The sequence below is a fragment of the Dipodomys ordii genome, unplaced genomic scaffold (genome assembly GCF_000151885.1).
Source record: "Dipodomys ordii isolate 6190 unplaced genomic scaffold, Dord_2.0 Scaffold11, whole genome shotgun sequence".
Classification (NCBI taxonomy): Eukaryota; Metazoa; Chordata; class Mammalia; order Rodentia; family Heteromyidae; genus Dipodomys; species Dipodomys ordii.
The window spans coordinates 13005631-13026387 of record NW_012267227.1 but is presented as its reverse complement, the minus strand read 5'-3'; the positions used below and the strand labels follow the sequence as shown (position 1 = coordinate 13026387).

At 34.1% G+C, this 20757-nt stretch overlaps 2 protein-coding genes across 2 annotated transcripts in view; one reads left to right on the top strand and one right to left on the bottom strand.

Annotated features, from left to right (window-relative positions):
- Positions 1–10337, top strand: part of Slc24a5 (solute carrier family 24 (sodium/potassium/calcium exchanger), member 5) — an 18612-nt gene extending 8275 nt beyond the window's left edge. The window contains exons 3-9 of the mRNA XM_013010160.1: positions 2456–2539; positions 2629–2732; positions 3075–3175; positions 4881–5161; positions 7191–7397; positions 9371–9472; positions 9971–10337. Of these exons, the coding sequence (XP_012865614.1) occupies positions 2456–2539; positions 2629–2732; positions 3075–3175; positions 4881–5161; positions 7191–7397; positions 9371–9472; positions 9971–10293 (1202 nt within the window). The 3' untranslated portion in view covers positions 10294–10337. The remainder of the gene's footprint in view (positions 1–2455; positions 2540–2628; positions 2733–3074; positions 3176–4880; positions 5162–7190; positions 7398–9370; positions 9473–9970) is intronic.
- Positions 9736–20757, bottom strand: part of Myef2 (myelin expression factor 2) — a 21264-nt gene continuing 10242 nt past the window's right edge. Inside the window, exons 9-15 of the mRNA XM_013010161.1 lie at positions 20069–20170; positions 18023–18073; positions 17666–17734; positions 17256–17354; positions 14875–15083; positions 14744–14795; positions 9736–11040 (exon numbers count right to left, since the gene is read on the bottom strand). Coding sequence (XP_012865615.1) covers positions 10877–11040; positions 14744–14795; positions 14875–15083; positions 17256–17354; positions 17666–17734; positions 18023–18073; positions 20069–20170 — 746 coding nt within the window. The 3' untranslated portion in view covers positions 9736–10876. The remainder of the gene's footprint in view (positions 11041–14743; positions 14796–14874; positions 15084–17255; positions 17355–17665; positions 17735–18022; positions 18074–20068; positions 20171–20757) is intronic.

Genomic DNA, 20757 nt, shown 5'->3' with positions numbered 1-20757 from the left:
CACTAATTTAACATCTAAAACAGAACGTTTATTGGATAGTTTTCCAGTTTACCCGTAAAGCCTGATTGGAAATTTCTGGTGCAACCTTATCCTAGCATTCCCAAAAGGAAGGCAGAGTTTATATCTTCAACACAGTTCTTCTCCTTCCAATAGTAGGTCACTCAGCTCTCTTTACACTAAAAGAGTAAAAAACCGAAGACTTTCATCCTAGCTATCAATGAAGTCACTGGACTTGCGTGTCTGTAAATCTGAAAAAATGATGGCACAATACTTTCTGATATTTCTTACTCTAAAGTTTTAATAGGTCTGTGCTTTAAATCTGAGCTATATTTATGGAAGTGGCACTGTGGCTCAAAGTGGAAGAGTGCTAGCCTGGAGCAGAAGAGCTCAGGGACAGCACCCAAGCCCTAAGTTCAACTGTCAAAAAAAGAAAAGAGACTATTTATTTTTAAATACTTTTATTAGCTTTAAGTAGTTGTACAAAGGAGTTGCCATTCACCAAAGCAGTTTACAAATACAGTGCATCTTGATCACTGTCACCGCCTTCAGCATTCTCACAAACCATCCCAACCCTCCCCTGCCCTTATCTTAATTTTAGGTTAGGTATTGAATTTTTTTGCCTTTTAACAGTTTATGTGTACAATGCATCTTTATCTCTGTCATCACTTCAACACCTTCATCTCCCTTGGAGCCACGCCATCCCTTGTATTTCTCATTCTGTGGTATATACAATCAACTGTTGCCATATGCAATCAACTGTTGCCTGTATTCTTCCCCCTCCCTCTTCAGACTTCTGTCCTCTCCCCTTGGTCCCACCTCTTACAAGTACCCATTTTCCGGGTGCTTATTTGAACTCTCCCTAGCCTTTTACATTCATTTGTAACTCCTTACTTACCACCCAGCATATCTACTTGTAGATTTGTAGGAACATTTTTGCTACCACAAATGAGGAAAGCCATGCAACCTGTGTTTCTCTGGGTCTGGCTTACTTCAGTTAATTTTTCCCCGTGTTTCATTTCCTTATGAATGGAACAATATTATTCTTCGAGGTTGAACAGAATTCCATTGTCTATATATACCACAGTTTCTTGATCCATTCATCCATTGAGGGGCATCTTATGTATCACTTTGCACTAGAATCAATTCAAAATGGATCTAAGACCTCAATGAAAGGCCAGAAGCCATGCAAGTAATACAGGAGGTGGTAAGGGAAACTTACAGCTTCTCAGCACAGGTCAAAACTTTCTAAGTAGAGATGCAGAATCACAACAAATCAAAAGAAGAGCAGATAAATGGGATTGCATCAAACTTAAAAGTTTCTATATGGGAAAAGATATAGCTTACAAGCTAAATAGAGAGCTAGCAAAATGGGAGGGATTTTTTTGTTTGTTTTTTGTTTTTTTTTTTTTTTTTTTTTTTTACCAGCTATACATCAGACAAGGGCCAAATATCCAAAATATACTTAAGAGTTCAAAACAATTAAAGCCCCCAAAAATAAATCATCAAAGAAACAACCCAATTAATAGATGGGGTCATGACTTAAGAGATTTCTCAAAAGTAAAAATGGCTAAGAGATAACATGAAGAAATGTTCAACATCTCTGGCCATAAAGGAAATACAAATCAAACAATACTGAGATTCCACCTTAACCCAGTTAGAATGGCCAATATCAAGAAAACTAACAGTAAAATGCTAGTGTGGATGGATGTGGTCAAAAAGGAACTCTACTACATTGTTAGTGGGAATGTCAACTTGTTCAACCACTCTGGAATGCAGTATGGAAGTTCCTTGAAAAATGAAACCTAGCACTACCCTTTAGCCAGGCAATTCCACTCCTGGACATTTTATCCAATAGAGCAAAAACAAGACCACAGTAAAGCTACCAGCCCAACTATGTTCATTGCAGCATTATTTACCATGTAAGTCTTCAGAAACTATATAACACACTTTTTGAACTTTTAGTAATTTTCTTTTAAATGTCATTTTTAATTAGACATAGGTGATATTGCAAATTTGTGAACAAGTCCAATTCAACTAAACTTAGGGATCTTAAAACTACTAATGTCCTTTTTTTCTCCTTTCAAGTTAGAGTTTCCAAATGACCTTAATTTATTTTCTCATATTGTGCTGCTACTCACCACATGATTATAGATAAACATAAATATTTTCTAGGTAGGTTGGAAATAAGCCTAAATCTTAACCCTAAGCTGTAACACAATTCTATCCAGGTGTCCTGGCCTCCTCATCTTTTCAATAAAAGTATTAAGTAATGAACTCATAAAGAAAACACAACATTGGGTTCCTATATTTTCTAAACCATATTGTTTTGTTTATCTAGCTTAAGTATTAGCCTTATGTGAAGGTACAGCTTTAAGTATCTGTATTTAGCTCTAAATACATAATATTTCATTTGTCACTCTATCAGGCATAGTAACAATTACATTTCTCTTTTTAGACCTTGGACTGTCTCAGGATGTAGCAGGTGCAACTTTCATGGCAGCTGGAAGCTCAGCTCCAGAATTAGTCACTGCTTTCCTAGGTAAATATTGCTCATTGTACTTTGTAATCACTCAGTGGGATTTTATTTTCAAGTTAACACTAACTTAACTACTACTGTCTTGTTCATAGGTGTATTTGTCACAAAGGGAGATATAGGCACTAGCACCATCCTAGGATCTGCAATTTACAATCTCCTTGGTATCTGTGCAGCCTGCGGCTTGCTGTCTAATGTGGTATGTAAAAGAACCACTCAATAAAATTATCCTGAAAAAGACTACAAATGATTGCTTATTGGATAAACAACAAAACACTAGTAATATGTTCAATCAGATTTATTAATCGGTAGAAAAACAAGTTATTGAATTTATTTAACCCCACAAATGGGTCTTGGTCATTTATAAAAATGAGTATACGTTTAGAAACTTTTCTTTAAAATTCATTTTCTTCCAAGTAATATGCAAAATGTAACATTAGTTACCTACAAATATACAAACAGTTTTAGAATTATACTATGCATTGTAGTTGAATTCCTTACACAATAATGGAAACAGTAAATCAAGCTATCATTTTTACAGGTTTCAACACTATCCTGTTGGCCCCTATTCAGAGACTGTGCAGCCTATGCAATTAGTGTAGCAGCAGTTTTTGGCATAATATTTGACAACCAAGTTTACTGGTAAGCCAGAAATCATTGCTACTCATCTGTAAAGCATAATTCCAGAAAGCACGTCAATGAAATATAATGTCATTCTTTTTTCAGAACTTCTGCCACTTCTATACCATACTCCAGGGTCTCTAAGCTAACTCCTCATTACAACTACTAGTGGGTTCTCCTTACTTTTTTATCATCTCATGCTCTCCTTTTTTATTCTCTCATATGAATTATGCGGTCTATCACTCTTCCTGTCCTCTTTGGCTGTTTAGTTTCCCAAATTTTGTTACCTGTTAAAACCCAAAGCCAATAGGCTTTGGCTTCTACTTGGCTATTGCTTATCTTGCTTTGGTCAGAAATGGCCACGGTTACAAAAGATTGAAGAAAGATGATGGGAATTCCTTCTATTTCTCTCTGAAACTCACTGAGTAGGACAGCCTTCTTCTTCTAAGAACCAACAGTTTAAAGGTGAAGATTAAAAATTATTTTCCCTATTATCTGTCCAAGAAACTTGGTCCAAGAAAATGAAAATGCAGGAATCTTAATGGGCAGATATAATCTCTTTCAAATAAGCACTGGGTGCTTATATTCTAGGTGTTTATCGTTAGAGTAGGCATGTCAAACATGCAGCCATACATGCTGCGCCCTGAATAACTTCTAGGGTACGTAAGAGAAAAATAGAAAACAAGGTAAATGATGCTCCTTTGGAGTACTACACCTTAAAAACTCTGTGTGGCATGTTACTAAAAAACTTCAAATCTAGCAAGGAAGAATATTTCTCAATCATTCTACTATGTAGTCTGTCTCCCAAAGACAAGACTGTGTTAGTACAATAAAGATGCTCTGGAATTCAGTGCTTGTCTACAAGGAACGGTGAACAAAAATATTCAATTCCCTCCATTAGGGAAATCAGTAAGTCTGTTCTTTCAGCTGTAATAGAGAGCAATTCACTAAATAAAAACTAAATGTAACATTTCACTGTGATGACATTAATTATAGTAATATAAGAAAATGAAGAGTACAGGAAGGCAAAAATGGATATTGATTTATTTTTGAGAGTATCTTGGATTTCTGGTGAATATAAGCCAAGTTAAGCAGTATTAAACTCATGAAAAAAAAAGGGCCAGGAGTGTTGACACAGATTATAATCTATAATACTAATACTTGGGAGGCAGAGGCAGGAGATTATGAGTCAGAAGCCAACCTGGGCCACCTAGTGAGACCCTGTCTTACAAAAACAAAAACCTCTGTACCAAACAGAAAAGTCCCAGCCAGAGCTTACTGCATTCTGATTATTTTACTCAATGTTCTTATATTAGAAAATTTCAGTGGACACTGCTGATTTCAGCTTTGCCCCTTGACTCACTACATTCTTCATATTATTCATTTTGAGTAATGTGCTATGTCAATGACCTGAGCTAGGAAATGCCCAATATTATTCTTTAGTTTTACTTTCATGTTGAAAATCTCCAATTATTTTCAAAGCATTTTGTGCCTGGAATTCAGAAAGAATTTACAAATGTAAATAATGGAGCTAGAACTTTTTCAACATAGAAAATGTCAGGCTTTTATCAATGAACCGTTTGAAATAATGGAGTAATCATGAGTAAGCAAACCTTTAAAAATTGTCTTGTTTTTGTTAGAAAATTATCAAAAAAAATACTATCCAAAGTCATTAACTTTAAAACTTCAAATTCATTTAAATCCACAAATTTCCCTTACCTCATAGGTATGAAGGAACTTTACTGCTTCTGCTATATGGATTGTATATCTTCGTGCTGTGTTTTGATGTGAAAATTAACCAGTATATCATGAAGAAATGTAGTCCCTGTTGTAGCTGCCTTGCCAAAGCTATGGAAGAGGGCAGTGAACAACAGACGCTGATGGGATGGGAAGATGATCAAATGTTCATTCGCCGGCAATCAAGGACAGACAGTGGCATATTTCATGAAGATTCTGATTACTCCCAGGTTTCTATGAGCTTACATGGACTTAATCAGGTTTCTGAAGGTAATTACTACATATAGCCCACTATTAAGCCTATCCATTAGAAAAACAGAAGAATGTAATTTGAATTTAGCAAGTACCAAATATATATCAGACATAGTGGGGATCCAGGCATGATGGTGATGCCCAGACTTTTTGGAGCTTCTAGTATTAAAAAATAAAACACAAGCATATGAAGTAAGTACCATAAGTACCATAAGAAGTACACAACTGTGCCCAATAAATAGGACACAGGGCAGATTGCATAAAATTTGCTAAGAACAGGTAGGCGATTAAGATAGAGAAAGAAGCATTTAAACCAAGATTTATCAAAGAGGTAAGATTTTAACTTGATGATCTGGGGGTAACAAGAAGTAACAGCTACTAAAACCCTTATTATGTATGCAGAAACAATACCATATCCTATGGAGTTGAAGCCAAGGAACCTTTAGCAAAAGGCCTGCTCAGTACTTCCATAAGTAGATACCAAAATATATGCACAATAAAATAAGGAAGCAGATAGTAAGGAAGGTGGGTAGAAAGGAAAGGAATAACAAAAGCCTTAAGTGCTAGTGAAAGAATTCTGGAAGTTTTGAGTAGGAGAATTATTACAACTATACTTTAGGAATATCACTCTGAAATGATGTTCACAGAACTGCTGAAATAAGAGGGAGGAGAAAGAGAGGTCTGGGAAAGGCGATTACAACAGCTGACCTTATTCTTAGATAGCTAGAGAGAAGACCATAGTATGAAAGTGAACACATCATCAACACTTGGCAGGAGAGAGACTAGAAGAGGCCAGAAAAAGGAGTAAAGAGAATGAATGTCAAAGCTTGATCTTGACTGAGAAATGCCTAATAAAAATTGGTAATTGATACCTGACCTATGTAACCATAACCCCTCTGTGTCTCACCTTTATAATAAAAATAAATTTTAAAAAATTTGGAAATTAAGGGAAGTGTGTTGGTTGAAAGGAAGAGAAAGGAAAAAATAAAAACAACTACAACCACCAGGTGAGGTTTAAACATGGCATGTGAAGCATTAGCAAGATCTTTACGTTTTATGTACCATGAAGGCAAAGTCAGTTGTGACCACAAATACAAATCTATGAATTGCTTTTTCTTACAGTGGTTATTTCGAAAGTTTCTAGTTGTGATTAAGGAAGAAACATCTGGATTTACTACCTTCAAAACTGAAGCATGACTTTTCCTGGTCTTACAAAATTACTTCTAGTGTTTAAGAGTATGCATCTGTCTCACAAGAAACTCAAGAGCCAGCCAGATTCCCTACATTAAAATCATACCTAATATTGGTTGACACTTAATAAACATTTTGTAAGTTATTTTATTAGCATTAGTTGTAATTCGTTTGCTTTAGGTACCAATGTATTATTTTATAAATGCTACACAAACTTAAAAGTTCCAAAGTGAATTCCCATTTTTAGCCAATATATCAGTGTTATCTTTGTCCTCCACTAACCTAAAACCAATTAAATAAAAGAATGTATTCAAATTTAACAAGTTTTACTGTGATTCCACACTAGTTCTTAGTTTCTTAAGGTTCCTTTTAGGAATAGTGAGTCCTAAAGTTAGTAACTAATGTAATTTAAAAAATCACTATAAGAATTAAAATGAAATGTGGAATTTAAAATGCTATAATTATTTTATATCCCCTAAGTATGAATTATCATAGGACAGGCAAGAACCTGGGAAAAAAAAATCAAGTTAAAACCCAACACAAAAAGTCCCTGAAGACAACCTATATTGTAGAAAACCAAGAGATACCTAATTCCTACTTCATAAACACTGTCACTATAAGCTTCACACTTAAGGAGTTAAGGCTTTAAGTCAAGAAATGCTGAGTATTACATTGACTGCCTGAGTTTCAATTAGTTTCTTTTTGTGGGAAATATCCATAATGAGGTATTCAAATGTTTTAGATAGCCTTTTAAAAACTGATACAGCTAATTTATTTCAATACAGCTTTCTAAATGGGCATTTCTAACTTAATTGGCCATTTGAGAAAACTCAATTTTTTTTTTTTTTTACAACAGATCCACCAAGTGTTTTCAACATGCCTGAAGCAGACTTAAAAAGAATTTTTTGGGTATTATCCCTTCCTATTATTACACTACTTTTTCTAACAACACCAGATTGTAGAAGAAAGTTTTGGAAAAAATACTTTGTGATAACCTTTTTCATGTCTGCACTATGGATATCTACATTCACATATATCCTGGTTTGGATGGTCACAATAACTGGTACGTATTTAAGTATAGTAGCAATAACAAGACTAATTTCATATTAGAACAAATTGCCTATGTTTGCTCAAAACAGTTTGGGAACACACTTATTTTTCAGCAAGACTAGAGATCAGTGCTATATACAGATTGATTAAATATTAATTTAACAAGATCATTCAGGTTTTCTAAATTGTATCTTATATGTCAACTACATCTCGCTATTATACAGCCTTGGAGTATAACTCAAGGAGTCATAAACAAAATCAAGTTCATAGGATATCTTTCTATCATGCTAACAATTAAGTCACAATACATGGAGTACACAAACTTATACTGAATTTTATTCCACAGTGAAAATAAAGAGCTTATGTTTTGAAAAACTATAGGTGCTCACTTTTTATCTAGGTTATATTTTCTCTTCAATATAGCAACATAAATACACTGAAATGATTGAAGAGGATAGAAAATAACATTTCACTTATTCTTAATAATATTTGAAATCTCCTATCTTCATGATTAATACTCAATTATTACTGCTTAGCCATAATTCTCTCTGCTCCCTATAGGAAAACTAAATATAAACACAGATAATCAGGAACTGCTCTCCAAAAGGTTAATAACCACAACTGATATATCAGAGGGACCAAGTATTGCACATGTGTCAAAATCACCCAGGGTTTGTATAAAAAAATTGAGACCCACACATTACATGTCATTTATAAGTGCTTTCATACTTCATTGGCAGAAAGCAATAATTGCAACAGAAAGCAAATACTCTACAAAGTTTAAATAATACTATCTGGAACTCCTCTCCTCAGATTCTGCTGATCCTGACTTTTCCCAAATTAATATACACATTAGAAGAGTATGCTAGTAAAAAAATTGAATTTTTTTAATGAAGATGAAAAAATTCAATTAGGTTGCATATTAAATCTACCCCAATTTTTCTAGCCAGAACTCATTTGATATTAATAGGACGAGAACAAATGAAGTTATAGATCACCGAACAGCCCCTAGAATAGCCAAGTAACAAAGTCTGCAACCAACCAACTGTTTTCAGTACTCATACACATAAGCATTCAGTAGGAAGCTTCTTCCTCTTAAATTTCTTTAATCTGCATTTTAAAAGTAAAGATCTCACAGTTTCAATTATGATTTTTAAAAAGTAGTTTTTTAACTTCCCTCTGGTTCTGTTTCTCAGAATGAACACATTATGAAAAAATGTTCATTGAATATTACAATTTAAGAGAGGTATTAATTGGGATGTCAGAAAGACGAGTAGAAAAAAAAATTGTTTGTCTTAGCTATCTATAGACTTCCTGAAAAAAACACAAAGGTATATCACACTAACATATGTATAAATTTAACTCTATAATTTGCTAAACACTTAAATTCTCTTTTAATGACCAGTTTTACCAGCATTTATTAACCAAAATCCAAACAGGTACCAGTGGACCTCTACTCCGTAAGGATTCCAAATAGGGGTTTTCCCATCTGTACAATTTTGGTTGCTAAATAACTTTACATATCTGTCATTAAAAACCTTTACTGGCCAGGTGCTGGTGGCTCACACTTATAATCCTAGCTACTCAGGAAACTGAGATCTGAGAGTCACAGTTCAAAGCCAGCCAGTGCAGGAAAGTCCAAGAGACTCTTATCTCCAATTAATCACCAGAAAACTGGCAGTGGAGCTGTGGCTCAAAATGGTAGAGTGCTAGCCTTAGGCAAAAGAGCTCAGAGACAGTGCCCAGGCCCTGAGTTCAAGACTTACAGCCGACAAAAAAACCAACAACAAACCTATGCCACCAGGACACCTGGATTACCCAAATTACCAACTAATTCAAATTATTTTACTACCTAACAACTAAGTAGGCATATATTGGTTCAGAAATGTATGATTTTTTTTATTCCTGAACACAGAGGATATCTGAAATATGTGCAGAGAAAGGCTCTGCACAGTTTGTAACGTGTTACATCTGTGCTGGTTACAGGGGCAACACTAGCAATTCCAGACACAGTGATGGGCCTTACTCTACTAGCAGCAGGAACGAGCATACCGGACACCATTGCGAGTGTGTTGGTTGCTCGAAAAGGTAAGAACCAAGTCCCTCAGGCTGCAGTTTCCATTGTTCAAGCATGACTGAAATACACTGAGTCAAAGTGACATTAAAAATATTTATTTCCTCAGTAACATACTTTGAAATGAAAAAAAAAGACTCCAAGAGAAAAAGTTTACTATTTAGTAGCAAATTAATTTCACTTACTCTAACTCCCCCAATAATATTTGTCGGAATCGTGCACTTAATAGTAAATAACTATATTATATTAGAATGAAAGGCAACAAATAAGCTACACACCTTATTGAAAAATGGTTTAATAAATAAAGATACTTATTAAATAAATGTTAGGACTTTAAATACTAACCTAAGAAAACTTTAAAAATACAAATTCAGCAAGACTTTTTCTCTAATAACAACAGTTTTCCAAAATTAACGAACAACAAGAAAATATCCAGTGTTTTTTTTCATGAAGAGTAGTAATAAAATACAGTATTGGTATGCACATGTTAATCACATGCATTTCCTCTGTAGGTAAAGGAGACATGGCTATGTCTAACATCGTGGGATCCAATGTGTTTGATATGCTGTGCCTAGGTATTCCCTGGTTTATTAAAACTGTGTTTACAAACCCATCAGTTCCAGTAGAGGTGAACAGCAAAGGACTCACTTATATAACCATCTCTCTCAATATTTCAATTATTTTTCTTTTTTTAGTAGTCCATTTTAATGGCTGGAAACTGGACAGAAAGCTGGGAGTAATTTGCCTATTATTATACTTGGGACTTGCTGTATTATCAGTTCTATATGAACTTGGAATCATTGGAAATAACAAAATAAGGGGCTGTGGAGGCTGATATATTAGTGTTTTGTGAAAATGGAATGGTAGGAGGGGCAGAGAAGGGAAACATTTCTTCATTTAAGTCAAATAAAAAACATCCTCAACTTTAGAATGCAAAACTTAACATACAGTAATTATTTATCATCAAAGAAAAACAACTTAAAACCAACCAAAATCACATCCTAATTTGTCTGAACCCTTTTTCATGGACAATTAAATATTCTAACACAAGTTTTGAAAAAAAAAATCATCTGCCATTTACCTAAAAGGAAGCTGATAAAAGCTAGGAAAATGACAACAAACAAATCCTACTATGATGTCATACTGAAAACAACAAGAAATAGCTTATTTCATTAAAAACAGTACAACCATTCATTTAAACTGAATGAGCAGACTTGCTGTCTTTTAGAAACCCAAACTTGAGATTAACAAAAATCACAGTATATTTTTAACATTATACTGCTGAAAGCTGGTGGGATATTCAAAAGTTCATTATTACAGCTTTTGTAAGCATACAATATTACTTTAAAAAAAAAAAAAGACTTTTACTAGGAGATTCAGCAAAACAGATGAAGGAATGTTCCAACCGTGGTTTGAAATTATGCGTTACGATCCAAGCGAACATCAATTTCTCTGCCACTGATTTTTATGCCATTCATTATTCTGCAGGCTTTTTCAGCTGATTCTGGGGAGTCGAATCTGACTGTCCCACAGCCTTTTGACTTTCCATTCTCCATTTTTATTTCTGCAAACATTACATGACCTGTAACAAAATTACTAATCAGTTTAAATCGATTCCATTCTTTGTATGGGATAAGTAACATTAATGCTAATAATCATGAACATTATACTTACATTCTGACAACACCACAAATCACATAAAGTAATATAAGCATATACAAAACTGATACTGGGATATATCTGCTTAGGATATAATGTTTTGTGTTAAATTCTTAATTTCTAAAGTGAATTTCATAGCAATAAGGACAAATGCAACTGACCATGACCCATGATAAGCTTGTACCTCTAATCAAAATTAGTTTTCGAATGACTGCTCAACTTCCTAATGTGTCTTCCTTCTCTTTTATCTTCACTCCTTTGTCCCCTGGAAATAACAATATTTGCCTAAATCTAATTTCTATCAGGTCACAAAAGGCCCCATAAATTTTACTTTTCATGTAATTACATTTTGTACACGTATTGGGGCTTGAACTCAGGGCCTGGAAGATGTCCCTTAGCTTTTTTAGTTAAGGCTGGTTCTCTACCATTTGAGCCACAGATCTACTTCCAGTCTTTTGCTGGTTTATTAGAGGTAAGAGTCTCATGCACTTTCCTTCCCTGAATGGCTTTGAACCATGATCTTCAGATCTCAGCCTCCTGAGTAGCTAGTTTTTTGGTTTTTTTTTTTAATGAAGAAAGCTATAAGGCTTTATTTTTTTTCCAAATGAGTAAAACAGGCTTTATTTTAATCATTCTTACAATTTTGGAAACTCAGCTACACTTGGGTTTTTCTCCCTTTTTTTTTTAGTACTTTTTTACTTTATTGTAAAGGTGATGCACAGAGGGGTTACATAAATAAGGTAGTGAGTGTATTTCTTTTTAACAGTGTAACCCCCTCCCTTGTTTTCTCCCACTTCCCCTCCCATTGACTCCCCTCTCCCACAAGCTGTAAACTTCCAACATCTTGTTTGCTGAGTATCACTGTTCCATTGGTTCTCACTTTGTCCCACCTTTTCTGTGATTCCCCTTCCCTTCCTCAAATCAGATAAACTTACATATAAGGAGTACCAAAAGCAGAAACAGGGACCACAGGGAACAAAAGAGAGGAGAAAAAAAGAAAAAAGAAAAGAAATAAATGCAAACAGTACACACGTACGTACGCACGCGCACGCACACACACACACTTACTTCTTGTTTCCATATCCTAGAGATCATTTTGATTCACATCATTTTATGTGGTCATATATGTAGCTAGGATTTTATAGGGGTGAGCCACCACACCTATTAATTGTACTTTTAATCAATGCATTTATTCAATATTCTAGTTTGGAATTAAAGTCTTAAGAATGGTCTCAAATTCACTATGGTAAGAAATACAGAAGAGAACATAGATTTAAATCAATGAAAGTAAAAATGATGTTTGACATAAAGGAAAACCATATAGAAGTTGCTAGAAGGAGAGAAAACCAGACAAGTGTTTCTTCTGCAGTTAATATCATTATTAACTCTACAACTGCAATTTTAGGTAAATTAGTATCCTTTATTAAAATATAAACTATTTTATATTTATACAAAAAAGTATGTTTATTAAAAAAATTCACCATCTAAACCAGAATACCTTTAAAGTAAAAGATAAGATTTGCTACTAGTTATAAATACATAGCAGATGTAAAGTTAAACTACAATTTAGGCAAACTGAGAGGCATGATAATGCAGACCAAACAGGTCATAATTTAGAGTATGACTTCTAGATGGAAATATCAGGCAAATCAAGCTAATGTTCTTTTAGTAGTAGAGTAGCTAGACCATTATGGGCTATTTTTTTCTTAGTCTAGCAACCAGATAGTCATATACATTTAATTCTAAAAATGGACAAAATAGCAGGAAAAAAAAGATAAAAAGAGAGGATTTATAAAAAGTTATTGCATACATGCTTTCCAAGTGAAGGGATAAAAATAAATCAGGGAAATTGTTTTCCTATTAAAATCTTTATCTAAATTATCCATTATATATACACCATCATGGACTATTGTTGTACTTGTGCTTTTTCATCCATCCCTATTATTGTATTCTTTTTAAAATAAAAAAAAATCTACCTACAAAGAATAAAGTACAGTCAAGTCAATAATGCTCACATGGTCATTCTTTGCCCTACTCTGCCTCTTTATCTGTTGAGCTTCATCTTACCTTTTACCACGCCTTATCTGAGCATCAAGGCATTTTTAGTTTTACTGAAACTATATCAACAGAGATTACCTATACTTGCTTCTACTGCTCATTGCCCTACACAGTAAGACTCATTTCCTCGTGGTCTATGGGATTCATGGCTAGATGCTGATTTATTCATTTTGGTACATGCCTTACTCCTACAAAGACTACAGACTCCTAGAAACAACTTTATTATTTTGCTTTTTCTCAGTGGTGACTATTAGCTGATTTGTATTTAATAACTTTGATAAATAATTTATCTTCCTTGAATTTTAAAATAGAATAAAATAAGAATCTACAAAGAGAGAAAACTGAACAGTTTCAAGCTAATTGAATTTTGAAGACTGGCATATATGACTTTGATCACTTTCAAAGTGATTTAGCAGACTGCTAAAAATAGAGTATCAGTATATGAATGAGTAAATTACCAAATAAATGAAAATCTGCACAGAGTGCTTCTACCCATTTATAAACCCATACTGTATGTCTAGAAGCAGTGGCAGTTGCTAGGATAAAAAGATATAGTTCTTGCCCTGAAATGCCTCCATCTAAGATGGAAGAAAATGGAAAGATCATTACAATAAAATAAAAACTACAATATCAGAACCCATTAGAAAATATTATTGCTGATAGTGGCTTACAAAGGCTACTTTTGTAGAAAAAATGTTAAACTTATCCTCCTCATTGACTTTAAGAATAAAAAAATCTATTCCAAACACTCTTGAGCTTCCTGTTAAAACCTCTGAGACCCTCAATGAATCACTTCTAGCCTTTTCTCATTGTTCTATGCTACATATTCATCCTAACTACTGCGATTATAGACTCAGATCCATCCAACAGCAAGAAATCTATTACTTTGTACATTCAGTTCTCCCACTGCACATACACATACACACACACACACATACACACACATACACATATACATACACAAACATGAGAATATTAAAATTAGAATGTTTTATAGCAAAAAAAGTATTGTACATAAAATTTTCTCTTTTAAACATAATAAATCTCCTAATCATCTACAGATCTATGGAATAATTAAGGTTACATTATAGCCAAAAACAATTACAAAGGGATCAGATAAGCCACCATAATGTGCCCATGTATTAAGGAATTCTTGGCAATGGTTCTATACTGTGTCTTGTCGGCAATACGGAATGTATCAAATGGGTCTGACCCATGATATTTCTGTGGATTACTTCATAAACAAGGAAGAAAATGCCATTAATGTTCCTCATGAGAAAAAAATACTAATGCAAACAATGTTGACATATTAATCCTTATGAAATCAGGTCATATAACAAGACTTCTTTTGCATCAGAAAACAAAAATAGGTTACATTCTAACCTTTGTCATCTAATACTAATTTGTACTGCTTTAAACAAGCAGTAAAATATGAGCAGTACAAATAGATGGTAAAGTAATTCAGTTGAAGTTAAATTAGAAATACACTTTGAAAAGTCTAAATGCAGTGGTTACAAGTTTTCCTCCACAGTAAATATCAATGTATCTGTAATCACTGACATACTCACCGCACTGACTGAATTTCTCTTTAAGTTTCTGCCAAGTCAAGTCAAAAGGCAGCTAGAAGGAAAAGAGGTATTAGTAACATATATACAAAGAAAAGCAGATTTTTAGGTGTCCTATACATTTATTTGCTTACATTTCTGACAAATATCTGGTTGCCTTTGGAGCCTATTCTGTCTCTCATTCCACTTCCCATTGGACCCGATAAAAATCCTCGATCCATATCGATGCTCCTTTCCAGGATGGCACCTATACCTGGTCCCATTCTATCGAAGCTGGAACTCACGCGGTCCAGTGCCATCCCCATTCCTCCAGTCACACTGCTCATGCCACCCATCCCACCACCTGCATTTCAAGAAGGGTAGGGGAGATTTGGGAATGTCGTTTTCATTTCAAAAACAGAGACAGATGGGAAAAGAAGAGGAAGGAAGAGGAAAATAATCATTTTTGAGAAAGAAGGGAAGAGAAAAAGCCATGTACATAAATCTATAATACACAAACATCAAATTATTTCATATAGTCAATAAAACAATTTCTCAAAGAACACAATTTAATTTGGTAGATACTTGGTTAGTGTCTTAATTCTAGTCACTATGCAAAATACATTATACATATAAACCTCTATAAAACTGTGTTCTAATCATAAAACAAATAATTAAGTTATATAAATCTCTACCAATCTTTACAAATATTAGTAATTTTAATCCTTATTTTCATTTTCTAATAATTATTAAACGTGCTGCTCTCATATATTTCTGTACATTCTTTTCCTAGCTTACTTCTCACCTCAGTACCTTTACCTGTTTCCCACACAATTCCTATTTTGATCTCAGTTGAATTTTCAATAATCATAGAAAAACATACTTTTTAATTTCCATATTATACAGAGCTTATAAAAGGAATAACAAAATCTGGTATTAGTCTCCTTCAGTAAAAGCTTGAGAATTTAGCTTCTAGCTCATATTTCCTTTATTTTTATGTGATTTTATTTCCTGGCCCTTTTCATTCTTCCAACCTTAAACTACTATTCTTTCTTGTACCTAATATTACCACGCATGAAAATTCTAAAAATTAACATCACCTTCAAATTGTCTTTCAGTTAATAAAAAATTATAAAAGTAGGGAAACATAAATAAGAACATTGAGATAAAGGGAGAAGAAGATAGGAAAGTTACAATGAACAGGAAAATGACCAATGCTGAAAGCTAGATAAGAGGGGTAGCTCATACCTATAATTCTAGTTACTCAGGAGAGTGAGAACTAGAGGTTTGAGGTTCACAGTTAGCTGGGGTAAAAAGGTCTGTGAAAGATTTTGAAACTCCATATCCAATTAATCAGAAAAATGCTGGACAGGGACATGGCTCAAGTGGTAGAGTACCAACTGTGAGCCAAAAAGCCAAGCAATGGTCCAAGCTTAGCCAACTTTAAGCTCATGACCCAGTATTTTAGCAGGAATAAAATGAGAAAGGTATGATGGAAGTAAATGTCTTAAACTGATAGGATTTTAGATTTTATTTTCAGCTTGTAAAATTCCATAAATTAAAGGAAGTCAATAAAATATGGAGGGTTCACAGACCATGACTCAGCAGGCAACAGAGGTCAAAACTAAGTCATGCATTAAGGCTTAAATACAAGGCCTAAAATTTGGTAGTGCAAAGAGGAGAGATTTAGCATTCTCAAGTGTTTCAACTGCTCTTGTGGGAAAGGTGTAAGAGTCAAGGAAACAAAAACCTGTTTAAACCTTTGCCTTCAACTAAAAGTTACTGTTACATTTGCATCTACCAAAAAGACATAAGGTGTTTAAAGATGAAATAAACTAGTAGCTATTATAAAAAATAAAATGGAGGTAAGATTGGTGCCAAAGCAACAGTTATCCCTGCTGTATGCTCATAGAAATCCCCAGATTCCTTAGGTAGAAAGATAGTTTTTTAATTGACTAATATTTAAAACATAGGTTAGCGATATCAAGGAAGTAAACTTCAAAGTTGAGAAATTTCAAACACTGATGATCAAACAGAAAGGCTTAGCTCATTAACTATCAAAGTTTCTCAAATTATGGTAAGGCATATTGGCATATGAGAACAAAGTATTACAATACTACAATAACTACTCTTGAAAGGTCTTTGCAAACACTCAAATATTACTGAATAAATTCTAAAAAAATTTAAACCTACTTATTCCAGATCCTACTGGACCCATGTTAGAAGCTCCTATTCTTCCTGCAAACCCTCCAATCATTGCACTGCCTAAACAAGGATGGAAAGATAATATACTAATTAATTTAAATAATTATACTTTAAGGTGCTATGCTTTCAGAAAATGTACAATAATTGAACAGTATAAAGTCCTTTGGAAATAGAATCCAAATACATAAGTGAAAAAACTAATACATTAAAAATGTTTTTCTTCAGGTAATAAATTCTGTGAAACATTATAAATTTCTGGTTTTACACAAAAAAAAGAACAAATTTTAAAAATATAACCTGAAAAAGGAAAGAAATATGCAGCCAGCCCTACCAAGTCTACCAAAGGAATCGCCAAAGCCTCGGTTTATTCCAACATCACCACGCCCAAAGTCTCGCTCCATGCTACTAGTCATCGCACCACGGTATAACTCTGAAAAGATTGTGCAACAAATTAACCCTTTTTCAAATACATCAATGCAAGGAAAACCATTCAAGAGTATGTCTATACTAAACTGGAAAAAGACAGCAAATAACACCAATACAAATAATCTATGGTTTATCCAACTTACCTCACACACCACACATACCATCCCCATTTCTGCTATGCATGTCCTTATCCCCTAGCACCCACATGCCTTCTGAAGACATCTATAGCACCCATGCCTAAGTGAAGGAGAGGGGTATTTTAATACTAAGGAAAAGTCAATACAATATAACATCCTCCTATATGCATTTACCTACCTCCCACTCGACCAACTCCACCAAATCCTCCCATGCTATTCATTGCTTCCAGACCACCAAACCCAATTCCTACAAAATAAAGTTTAATTTTAAGATTTTACTGTCAGTTGTAGAGATGAAAGGTACATTTTGTAAATATAAAGTCTCACTGTAAGCTCGTCATGCACCCTCCCTTGTATGGGGGCTGGGCTACTTCTTAACACTTATCTTCGCTTAAGCATCTACCTGGCTCAATTTCTGCATGAGCCAACACTAAAGCGTGGCTTTTTTTTTCTTAGAATTCTCAACACAGTTCTAGTTTCTTAAGAGAGGCAATAGGTACATGTAAACAACAACAACAAAATATGTTTTACATACCTCCTCCAATTCTATTCATTCCTCCAAACCCTGGACCATCCATTCCCATACCTCAAATAAAATATAAAGTATGTACTTTCAGTGAATCTTATCTTTGTGACTAAACAATGATATTATAGAAAACAAACATTACTGGTATATCCACAGTGGAATGCTTAGTATAAGAAAAGCAGCAGGATACAGAAAATGGTTTCAAGTGCCATGCCATAGCAGTTATCATCAAAAAGACCTCTGAATATTTATTAGACAAGAAAGCAAAACTCCCTAGTCATACAACATCAAGGGAGAGCATACCTAGACATGTGTACCCAACTCATTTGCTTTCTTTCAAAGCATACAAAGAAATACCAAACAGCATATTTAATCATCAGCACAGAAAGTAAACATTCTCTAAATATGACAGTTAACACAGTATTATGTATAAATATGTAAATAATATTAAATAGTATGTGTTTAGGAATATGAGGGATATGACAGCTCAAAGGAAAGGGAGAAGTAAATAAATGGATAAACAAATGGAAAAATAGAACTTTAGGAAGGTGAGGTATATGACAGCTTAAAGGTAAGGGAGAAAATGTTTGCATCAGAATAATTGTAAGAACTACCCTCATAATTTAGAATATGATTATAGCATCTCAAAAAAAGTAAGACTCTGATATCATTTATTTGTCTTATCTGTTAACAAAGTGAGCATCCATCAAAATCACTTCAAACACGACTAGTATAATTTGACTGTTTTACTGTCGTTCTCTCCTAAATATAACATCTAATGTTCTAGAGACTACATAATGTCTGATACCATACAAACTGAATTATAAATGAAACATTAAAGACATACACAAAATGCCTTTCTTCTCACTTGCTATTTCATTGGAAATAGTTTATTTTCTTAAAAATTGTACTTATGTAAAGCTGAGTATAGTGGCTCATACAGATGGCTAAGATCAGATCTGAAATCATGCCAGCATGGGCAAAAAATTAATGAGACCTCTCATTCAATTAATAAAAAGCTGGATGTGGTAGCATGCACCTATCTCCCAGCTGCAGAGGAAGTATAAATTGGAGGATCACAATCCAGTCAGTGTAGGCATAAATTTAAGAACTTCTTTGAAAAATAATAAAATTTTAAAAGGTTGGAGGTATGGCTCAAGTGTTAGAAAACCTTTAGTGGGCTGGGAAAGTGGCTCAGTGCTTGCCTGCATGCATGAGGCCCTAGGTTCGATTCCTCAGCACCATATAAGCAGAAAAAGCCAAAGGGTGCTGTGGCTCAAGTGGTAGGGCGCTAGCCTTGAGCTGAAGAGCTGAGGCACAGTGCCCAGGCCCAGAGTTCAGGCCCCACGACCAACAAGGGAGGAAAAAAAAAAAAAACCTATATAGCAAGCACAAGACCCTGAATTCAACCCCCAAGCACTGCCAAAAAATTTTATTTGTTACAAATTATATGTTATATATAAAATATAATTTTAAGGGTTAAGAATAGAGTTAAGCTTAATTACTGATAGCTTTAAACAAATAATTTTTATAATATTTGTTTACTATGGCAGTAAATATTACAGTAAATAACCACATAAAATCACAGAAGGGTTTAACAAATTCTAAGAGTATAAAGAGTATTGACACCAAAAAGGTTGAAAATCATTCTATGAATAAGCAACTAAGTCCACATAATGAGCTAGCTACCTAAGAGACTAACTTCCTAAATTAACAAGTGACATTGCTATGATATAGTAGCATTCAGCCATTCCACAAATACTGTATAACCACAATAAACATGGCACGATGTTGAGAATTCTCCTTAAGTCATAAAAACATTTCAATATCCACGATGCTCAAAGCTTCACTCTATCCACACTAGTCTCAGAGGGACCTTCCTGTACTTTGTCTAACCTTGTTTGTTTTAACTGCTCTCTCAAGGTTTTATTCCCTTTGCAAATTAGAGATATCCTAAATACCTATTAAATAGAATCCTTTAAACTTTATGACAAAGTAAATAAAAACCTTATTATATGACAAATATATCATTTTAAAAGAAGAACGATTACTAACCACTTGGACCTAGATTTCCCATTACGCCTCCAATGTTCAACTGGCTAGCACTTATAGGCTGTCCTCCTGGACCAAGTCCCATTCCAATGCCTCCAAGACCACCTAAAACACAAATAAAAATATGAATAAGACCCACATACAACTACCTGACACTAAAATTTTTCAATATCTGTACTCTTGTAATAGTAGCACTCAATTGTTTCCAGTCTGCAAATAAGAACACGAGTTCTTGTTTTCATTTAGAAAGCATCAAAGTCAAAACTGATTAATACCATTCATTAATGTCAAATATTTGACAAAACAGGTTGAGGTTGTATTCTATTTAAAGACAAACTGCCAACAGGATTTTAAACAATAGATCATACTTTACAAACAACATAGATATCTGAAAATGAACATTTTGAACAAATTTACAGAACCACTAAAAAACTAAGGATTACATTTAAGATGGTCCAAATCAAACTAAAAAGTCAATAGACATGAAAACATAATATTGAATAAAGAAAATTATTATATTACCTAGTACCATTAATATTTATTTACATTTATATGGTACTGTGTTTTCTTTTTTTTTTGGGGGGGGGGGTTCGGTGGTGGGGCTTGAACTCTGGGCCTGGGCGCTGTCCCTCAGCTCTTCAGCTCAAGGCTAGCTCTCTACCACTTGAGCCACAGCGCCACTTCTGGCTTTT